This window comes from Panthera uncia (genome assembly GCF_023721935.1).
Source record: "Panthera uncia isolate 11264 chromosome E2 unlocalized genomic scaffold, Puncia_PCG_1.0 HiC_scaffold_19, whole genome shotgun sequence".
NCBI lineage: Eukaryota > Metazoa > Chordata > Mammalia > Carnivora > Felidae > Panthera > Panthera uncia.
Window position 1 is genome coordinate 9,806,915 of NW_026057588.1, and position 9,719 is coordinate 9,816,633.

Consider the following 9,719-nt stretch of genomic DNA (forward strand, 5'->3'; position numbering starts at 1 on the left):
TCATCCCCCTCCCCTCTCCCCAAAGGCCGGCTTCCCCTTTGGTCTCCTGTGCATCTTCCCTCCCTGACCCTTCCCTTCACCTTTCAGAAACCCCCAACCTTGCCCCTGAAGGATCCTTCCCTTTCCTCAAGCGCAAACTTCTCCATCCAGAGCTCTCCACCAGCCGCTCCTCTGGGTGTGCATGAGAATTCTCAGGAGAAGTTGCTGAGGATACAGGTTCCCAGCACAAATGCCACCTCCAAGCGACCCCGGATCAGCAGGTGGGGCCCAGGAATGGTACTTTTCACAGAGACCCCAGGTGACTGATGCAGCCGCCACCCTGGTTCAGGAAGCCCTGGCAGGGGAGGGCGTTGGGCAGGAGAAAACTGAATTTTTAAGCTGAAAACCTGCCTCTGTCTGAAGGGAGGGGAGGGAAGGGTTTTCATCTTCCAGCCGTTTTTCAAAACACACTAACATGTTCACACAAATTCATGTCACCAGTTACCTGTTTTCGAAACTTCTAGAAACCCCCAAGATCTGCGGGACATCCTTTCGCGTCGGTGGAAGGGTATAGCGCAGAAAGGACACCTCGGTGGCATCTTCTGTCATGGAAAACTGACAACCCTCGCAGGACTGACGACAGCTCGTGCCAGGCTGGGCCGCTGTGTGTAGTTCACTGGTGATGGGGGTGGGGGGGAACCCTGTTCTCAAATAAGCCAGGACATAGCCTACAAGAGAGCCAACAGCTACTTAATTTGCTAAACTTTATTTTGTACCATACATGTTTACATTTACCCATCACGGTGTCGATCTGTTAACACAATGAAGCCCTTAATGGACCTGCCCTTGAAACTGGGTCCTGGAGAGTCACAGGCTTTCCCACCTTGAGAGCAAGTGCACTCCTGTGTTTGTTTTGCACAAACCCAAGGAAAGCCTCGAGGCACACGGCGGAAGGGTCGCAAATAGAAGCCGGGTTCTTTTTTTTTTTTTTTTTCTTCCCCCTGCACCTTCAGTTAGACTCCTCCAGGATTTTGAAATGAACTGTTACGAAGAAATTTATTTTCAAAGCAGAATTACTAACAACGTCTAACGAGTGCTCACATTCTCCATCACAAAAACAGAAGGGAGGCCCCTGAACACAGAAAGGGCTAAAACCGCGTGACAATATTAGGCGAATACACGGACGAGCTATCACACAACTAAAATAACAGGAGTGTGTGAATTACAAAGGGAAACTTCTTCCGGAGGGTTACGTCGTCACAGGGCATGCACGTGACTGAATCTCTCCCACCTCCGACCTTTCTCGTCCGCCACGTTTACAAGTTCAATTATACGCAAACAGACGGGAGAAACAACTCATGGGAGATCTGTACAAAGTCAAGTTCACTTATGAACACAAGGTAATATTCTGATAGTCTCCTATGTGACTGGTTTGGCTCACGACTGTTTAAGTTTCACTTTTTTTTTTTAGTATATGTGCTGCCGAAGCAAGAACCTTTTTTTTTTCTTTCTTTTCCAACACATGGGGGAGCTGGATGGCTTAGTTGGTTGGGCATCTGACAACTTGATTTCAGCTCAGGTCATGATCTCACGGTTGTGAGATAGGGCTCTGTGCCGGGCGTGGAGCCTGCTTAAGAATCTCTCTGCCTCTGTCCCTCCCCCTCCCCCGCATGGGTACACACTCTCAAAAAAATAATAAATTAAATAAATAAATTAAATACATGAAAAAAAAAAAAGGTTTGGATTACATCTTCGAGCATGCTTTGGGCCTCCCAGGACACTATTTGAAAACCAATGGTGTCAGGTACCCCACCCCCTCCCCCTACACACACACACACACACACACACACACACACACACACGGGAGACAAGGAATGTTGGTCTATTCGGATGACAGAAATTAACAGCCAAATTTTTAAGAATTTTTTCCCTCTCTGATTACAACTTGAGAAGGGTCTTTAGCCCCAAAGACACAGAGTTTGGTGGTGCTGGATGGAATTAGGGGCTGGGAAGCCAGAAGCGCCTGAGTCCTTCCCTACCGATCACCCCCTCTTCCCCATGGGCGTCCTGAGATGGCCAGACGCTAAACGGGAATCCAAATACCACTTTTATTAACAGAATCTAAAGCTCAAGTTCGTCAAGGCCTAAGTCCCCTAAAACTAACTCTTGGGACCTTCTCACCCTCTGGCCAGTTAACTGGAGGATGGAAGCTGAAAACCAGCAGGAGCAAGGCAGGCAGGGCCGCTTGGACGATCTCAGCTTAACTTACCCATGATGGAAACACAGAGAAGGTGGGAGAATATGCCAGACCCTGCCTGCAGAGGTTGGCTGGCCATCCAGAACGCAGGGAATGAGGAAGAAAGGCAGAACACGGATGGACGTTAACAGGGATCCCGCCTGTGTATGTAAAGGTAAATGTTCTAGAATTTTCCCAATCTGCTTAGTGACCCTCTAACCTCTGAAGGTGAGTCAAGGGGAGGTGCAAAAGCAGGCGTGGCAGAGAAAAGAGCAGGGCGATGTACCTCCCTCCCTTAATCTCTCTCACCTAAGAGCTCACGGATACTTCCCCTCTGAGAGCCACATCTTTACAAATGGGGTCCTTTAAGAGTCAAAAGTTCACTCAATAAGAAAAAACTTTTGTTCCCAATGTGATACTTCTTCCTTGGACGTCTTTCAACTAACCAGCTATGGGTGGTCCTCCAAATCAAAGCTTTCTGGGTTCTGTGGATTAGAAGAGCTCAAAAGGGGAAGTGGGTGTCCTGGGGAATTTTTTTTTTTTCTCACTTCCTTGGTCCTTTTCAGTGCTTGAACATTCCTATCCCCCAACCAGGCCTCCAGAAAACTGCACCTTCAAAGCCATCTACCTTGACGACCCATTGATCATTATCACTCCAAACCACTGGATTTTTATTAAGGGAGCTGGGTCAGACGGAGTGGCAGAATGGCCGGAAACTCTACCACAGCGACAGTCACCAACAAAGGGGAGGTGGCGGATCTTCGTGGCCACCTCCCGCCCACCGGCGTCCCCCATGTTGGCCTTCAGGGGCTCCTAGGAGGGAGGTCAGGGCTCTCGCCCTCTAAAACCTCATCTGCCTCTTCCGCTGCACTGGGGTCCTCCTCATGCACCCCCTGACCTGCCCCCACCCGGCGCTCCGGCCCTTCCCCACCCATCCACTTGTCGCCGCACCCCAAATGACTTCTGTGGTCGTTCTCACCACTGGAGGCACGACGGGAGCCTTCTGGGTCGGCCTCTGGGCCCTGTGAGGTCGAGGCTGGCAACTCTGCGGGCTGTGGGCCTCGGAGGGCCTTCTGAACTGATGCCTCTCTTGCGGCTGGCCCTTTCTTTGCCATCATCGGTTTTTTCTTGGCATCTTCCGAATCGACAAGGACGTAAGCGACAGGGCCCAAGCTTACCTTCTTTTTCTTTCTCATGGGGGCAGGGCTCTTTGCCAAGGCCCAGCCCACGGCCTTCTTCTTCGGTGGGCCTTCCTGACCGCCATCTTGGTCTGACTCCGAAGCAACCCCAGGACTCACAGCTTCTGACTGGGCATCACAGGATGGCTTGCTGGGAGCCTTCCAGGCACATTTTCCCGCAGGCTTCTTCAAAGCCGACTCCTCCTGCTTCACACAGGGCTTTCTGTTGCTCCTGACAGCTTCTGAGACCTCCATAGTTTCCGCGCCATTGGCCTCAGGATCCTCCAAGGCGGCTGAGCTCTTGGAATGGTGGCCTTTGGGTTTCTTCCAGGCCACTGACTCTTGCTTGGGGTTTTTTTTCTGCTTCTTTCTCCTGGAGCGACTTTTAGCTCCAGCTCTGCGAACCAGAGGTTTGGGGGGGTCACCTTCGTCTTCCATGTCATGCCAGCTGTCGGGATTCTCCGTCTTCAAAGCAGACCCCACTTCTGCAGCCCATCCTGGCTCCTTCTTGACCTTCCTCCGTGATGCTGAAGCTGAAGCTGCTACGGCCTGGGCATCAGTCACCTCTTGCGCCCTCACTTCCTCGCGGCAGCGGATCTCAGCATCCATGTAGAAGACGATTTGCACCACTGCCCCCAGGAGCACCCCCAAAGCTTCTGCCCAGTTCTCCGGGCGCTGATTCTGGGGCCGTGGGGGGTGGCTGAGCTGGAGCAGGCGGACCACATCCTCCCACGTGCGCCCCTCGGCATCTAAGAACTCATTCAGATTTTTTAAAAACTCAGCATCCTGGGTGGGGTCTCTACAAACCACTCTCCAGACGCCCCCCCTTGCTGGGAACTCCCGGGGTACGGCCCTGAGACTCACACCCTCTCCCACCTCAATTAGGGCAGCTTTGGCGTTCTCTTCCCTCAGAAAAATCTTATTGAGCACGAAGTACGGGCCCAGCGGGGAGAGGACCCCATGCAAGGTCTCCTCAATTTCTGCTTGACCACAGTCCTCTGGGATGCCCGTGACCAACAGGGACCTGTGGATGTCCACTTCCATACCCCGGCACCAGTCCTCCAGAAGGTTCATGGCCATGGTGGCGGGCACCTGGCGGCTCTAATCCCACGTGCACCGAACCGTCTATAAGGTGGACGAGGGCTGCAGCGGGCCCCAAATACTGATCCTGTAAAGTGACAGGAGAGGGAGGTCAGATTCCCTGGAAGACGGCCGGGCTCAGGGATCTCTGCTGCCCCCAGCGCGGCGGGCCTCCCGGCGGGCCTCGCGCCTTCCCAGGCCCCTCCTCCCCAAACCGGGCCCCGGGTGCTCACACGTGTTCCGCGACCGGCCGAAAACCGCGCCCCGCCCCGCGGGTGGCGGCCGCCCGGCAGGGATCCTTGCAGCCTCGCGTCCCGGCCTCCCGGGTCGGGTCGGGCTGAGGACAGGCCGCCGGGGAGGCAGCCGCTCGCCAGGCGCCAGCTCGGGCCACCCAGGCCGGCTGTTCCCGGCGAAAAGGGCCGAGGAGCCGGCGTCCGCTCCGGCCCCGGACGGCTCACGCGGCGCCTCGAGCCCTGCAGCTGCGCGGAGCCCAGGCCGGCGTCGCAGCGCGCGCTTGCGCACTTGCGTCCGCGCCGCCCGGCCTCGCGGCTCCCGCGGTCGCCATGGCAACCGGCCGCCGCTGGCAGGGGCGCTGGGGACGTGCCCCTGGGGGCCCCCGGAGCCCGGCTGGAGAGCCGATGGTCAGCTCGCCGACCCTGGGGTCTGCGCATTCTCTGATTTTCCCTCCAGACGCACTCTTTCCATCCTTTTCGATTCAACGGGGGCCTCGGGGACCGAGGTGGAATGCCCTGACTTGAGCATGGCAACCAACTAGCCCTCCTGTCTGTCTTCTGCCTTTCTGTCGGGTTCACCCCCCCAACACCCCCCCCCCTCCGGGAGCCTCCAGAAATCAGAGGGCGAGAGGAAAGGGCAGCTTGAACCCCCCATGAGGTCCTCTAACAAAACCACAGCTCCTGCCAGCTCTTTCGGCTACAGTTCCCAGGTTCCAGAAATATCCAGAAACTTCTAGAAACTCCCAGCTTCTGCCCACACGTGCGCTGCAGGCCTGGATATAGTGCCTCACTTGCCTTGCTGGTTTCCTCAACTTGCTGCCCAGGGGCAGCCCCTTTGTTGTTCGCTGATGAAACACTCCTCAGTGACTCTTAGGGCTGCTGTTTCCTGGTCAGCCCCTCGCTGACATATCTAGAATGCTGCTTACTGGCTGTGCAGTCTCGGACATATTGAGCTCTCCAAGCTCCTTCCTCTTCTCCCCAAAGGAGTATCAGTAAAAACCACCCTGATCTGGAAGGGATATCATATGTGACGCATGCACTAAAGTACAGTTTGGGCCTGAGTGTTCAACTTGAATGCTATTTGAATCCCATTTTGGAACTGGCCTTTGCAAGACCAAACAGCCTGAGTATCACATTCCAATAAACACTCCAGCTATAACTAGAGTTTAAAAAGCTCATGCACTTTACCTGTTGGAGTTCTATTGAATCAACTGAAGAATGAATGTATTTCATCATGCAGCGGCTTTCAAACACGGCCATAATTCTTTGATGTTCCTATGGAAAAGTGGTGATCTCTGTCCCTCTTACTGCATCTGAGCTGGCTTGTAAATTCTTTGACTAATAAAGAGTGTGGTCAAAGGGAAAAGATTGAACCAAGAGTATCATGGAAGGAAAACTATGTGACTTCTCAGGCTATGTTATAAAGGGCCATGCAACTTTTTCCTTGTTCATTGGGACACTCATTCTTGGATCGCTGAGCTCCAAGGAGGAAAGGCAACTTTCCTCTGGCTTCCATGTTGTGAGGAAGCTCAAGCCAGCTGGAGAAGCCACATGTGTGTGCCCCAGTCAACAATTCCCAGCTTAGCCCCTCCTGCAACTGATCGCAGCCCAGGCACCAGACATGGGAGTAAGGAAACTTCTAGGTGACTCCAGCTCCCAAACGTTTGACTTACTCCCCAACCATTGACATTTTCCTGGTGGAGACCCAGACACCATGTAGCAGAAACAAGCCATCACTGCTGTACCCTGTGTGAATTCCTGACCCAGAGAGTCAATGAGTGTAAGCAAACAGTTGTTTGACATCACTACGTCTTAGGATTGCTTATTAGGCAGCAATCAATAACTCGAAGATACTGCAGAGGTGGAATGTAGCGAGAATCAATGACAATTGACAAAGCATTACTATAAAAGAAAACATGGGGCGCCTGGGTGGCTCAGTTGGTTACGCGTCCAATTTCCACTCAGGTCATGATTTCGCGGCTCGTGAGTTCGAGCTTCTCATCGAGATCTGTGCTGACAGCTCAGAGCCTGGAGCCTGCTTCGGATTCTGTCTTCCTTTCCCTTTGCCCCTCTCCCACTCTTGCTCTCTCTCTCTCCCCCTCTCTCTCAAAAATAAATAAACGTTAAAAAAGAAAAGAAAAGAAAACAGAGCAACAATCTTAAAATAGGGGCATTTGGGTGGCTCAGCTGGTTAAGCATCTGACTTCGGCTCAGGTCATGACCTCACTGCTCTTGAGTTTGAGCCCCGCGTTGGGCTCTGTGTTGACAGCTCGGAGCCTGGAGCCTGCTTCGGATTCTGTGTCTCCCTCGCTCTCTGCCCCTCCCCTGCTCACCCTCTGTCTCTCTCTCTCCTTCAAAAATAAATAAACATTTAAAATTTTTTAATTAAAAAATAAAATTGTGATACAAATTTAAAAGTTTTGATACAATTTCAGATTTATTCCTATATTCCCTGAAGTTTATTCTATAATGGCGATCTTTGCCTATGACCAAATACTCAGCCATTCGATATTTTGTTAAAATGTGTATTTGGTCCTAACACAGAGCGAGCTGTTATTATTGTAACGGCAAGAGTTTCCAGGGGCCTCCCCAGTGTTGAGCAAACTTCTTTTAGACTCTTTCCAGCGACCCGGAGTTTGTTCTGGGATGGTTGAACCAGTGGGTGCAACACTCTTCCTAATAGGTAGAATCTAGAAGCTACCCAAATGCCCACAACAGAGGAATAGATAATTGCGATGTGTTCACACAATAGAATACTAAGTGATTAGAAAACTGATCTACAACTACGCACAACATTATAGACGAATCTCGCAACTATGATTTGTCTTTAGTTTATTTATTTATTTTGGTGGGTGGAGGGGCAGAGAGAGAGAGGGGGAGAGAGAATCCCGAGCAGGCTCCGCTCTGTCAGTGCAGAGTCCGATGCGGGGCCCGACCCCACGAACCTGTGAGATCAAGACCTGAGCTGAAATCAAGAATTGGACAACAGGTGACCGACTGAGCCACCCAGGCGCCCCAAGAGCCAGTCATTTCTTTGGGATGTGCAGGTTTGCACAACCCAGGCCTGCCGAGTTAATCCTTTACTGCACAGATGCCTAGGCGGTATCCATCAGGAATCAATCAGAGAAGCAGATTGCTATGGGTTAATTAGGCATTCCAAAATAGTAAAAGATAAATATTGAAGAGATAAGAATTTTAAGCTTGTTTATACATATCAAAAGGGAAATATAAATATATATTTGTAAATGTACAATGATGTGTATACATACATGTGTATATATATGTGTGTGTATATATACGTGTGTGCGTGTGTGTACGTGGGTGGGTGAGTGTGTGTGTCTGTGTGTGTGTGTATTAAGTGGAGCCAGCCACCTGATTTCTCTCCAAGCAAGGAGCCACCCTGATTACCAGCAGATCTAAAAATAGTTTTGAAGCGCTCTTGACCGAAGCCGGTGCTGTGGTTTCCATGAAAACACATCCCCGCAGCCCAAATCCTTCTACCCATCTCTGCACTTCCGGTCCGGGGTCACCTTTCCATCGTCTTCCTCTCTGTTTCACCTTTGGGTTTTTATTTGGTGTCCGGGCCCTTGGTTTTATGTATTCACTTAATTATCTTTGAAGTTTATTTATTTATTTTGAGGGAGACAGAGACAGCATGAGTGGGGGCGGGGCCGAGAGAGCGAGGGAGAGAGAGAGAGAGAGAGAGAGAGAGAGAGAGACCGTGCTGTCAGCGCAGAGCCCAATGTGGGGCTCGAACCCGTGAACCAGGAGATCATAACCTGAGTGGCAGGCAGGCAGACGCTCAACCGACTGAGCCGCCCAGATGCCCGATGGTCCTAGGTTTAAAAATAAATAGATTTAAAGATAAATAGCCATAATCTCTCTCTTAAAAAATTATTGTCAAAATACTCCAGAAAAATAAAAGAGAGGGTAGGAGGTAGAGATGAAATGAGATTGGCCCTGAGTTGATAATTGTTACAGCTGGAGGCTACTATACTGTTCTCCCTGCTGATGTATATATTTTAAATTTTCCATAATGAAATTTAAAAAAAAAAAAAAAAAGAAGGGAAGAGGTGCCTCTGTCTTTGGGTTTTTTTTTTTTTTTTTGCTAACATGGTTTACAGAGGAACAAACCCCCCCCCCCCGCCTCATGATTTTATTGTTTTAATCCTAAATATTATAAAATGCATTCCATCCCGTAACTTTTTAAGAGGTAAAATGTTAAGGGGCACCTGCGTGGCTCAATTGGTCAAGCGGCCGGCTCTTGATTTCTTCTCAGGCCATGATCTCACGGTTCATGGGCTGGAGCCCCGAGTCGGGCTCCTCGCTGAGAGCATGGAGCCTGCTTGGGATTCTCTCTCTCTCCCTCTCTCTGCCCCTCCCTCGCTTGCACTCTCTCCCTCTCAAAATAAATAAATAGACTTTTTTAAAAAAGTAAAATTTATATTGTTAACTGACAAGAAAGAGGCGCCCCCATCCCTCCTTATCTTATTCAAATAGTTAACCAAGTGAATATGTGCTGGGTTCTCTATTCGAATAATTATTCTGAATCATTTTAGAACACTGTCATTATCAAATATTTAATTCGAGGAAGAAAGGTATGAATAATAACAGCATGAGCACCTGGGTGCACGCTTCCCCACCCACCTGCCTCCCCTGCTTAAGAGTGGAAGCATTTCCTGGTCACTCAGGTCTTTCTCAGCCATGATCTTCTGTGCTTCTTACCTTAGGATGTTTGCACTTGCTGTTTCCTGTGCCTTTCGTGTGGTTCCTTTCTTGTCATTTCAAACTGGTCCAAATGTCACTGCCTCTGAGAAGTCTTACCAGACCCCCACCTACCAACCACAAAAGTGGTTTTCCCCTCACGCACACTCACAAAAATCATTATCACAGTACATTGGCTTATTACTGTATCAGTTAGCATTCGCTGCCTAACAAACAGCCCCCAACCAAAGTGGTTCAAAGATGGGGCTTACACTACCTAAAATTGTAGTCCTCGTGGCGATGTAAGCC

At 50.6% G+C, this 9,719-nt stretch overlaps 1 protein-coding gene across 1 annotated transcript; it reads right to left on the reverse strand.

Annotated features, from left to right (window-relative positions):
• Nucleotides 1–729: 729 nt before the first annotated feature.
• Nucleotides 730–4,942, reverse strand: PNMA8A (PNMA family member 8A). Its single transcript, XM_049620831.1, has 2 exons — nucleotides 4,707–4,942; nucleotides 730–4,561 (listed from the first exon to the last, which is right to left on the reverse strand). Exon 2 carries the CDS (start codon nucleotides 4,471–4,473, stop codon nucleotides 3,019–3,021), a length of 1,455 nt encoding a protein of 484 aa, XP_049476788.1. The 5' UTR covers nucleotides 4,474–4,561; nucleotides 4,707–4,942; the 3' UTR covers nucleotides 730–3,018.
• Nucleotides 4,943–9,719: the final 4,777 nt, after the last annotated feature.

Bases quoted from the DNA above. Each gene is read 5' to 3' on its own strand.
- PNMA8A (XM_049620831.1), bottom strand. From the start codon at position 4,473: ATGGCCATGAACCTTCTGGAGGACTGGTGCCGGGGTATGGAAGTGGAC.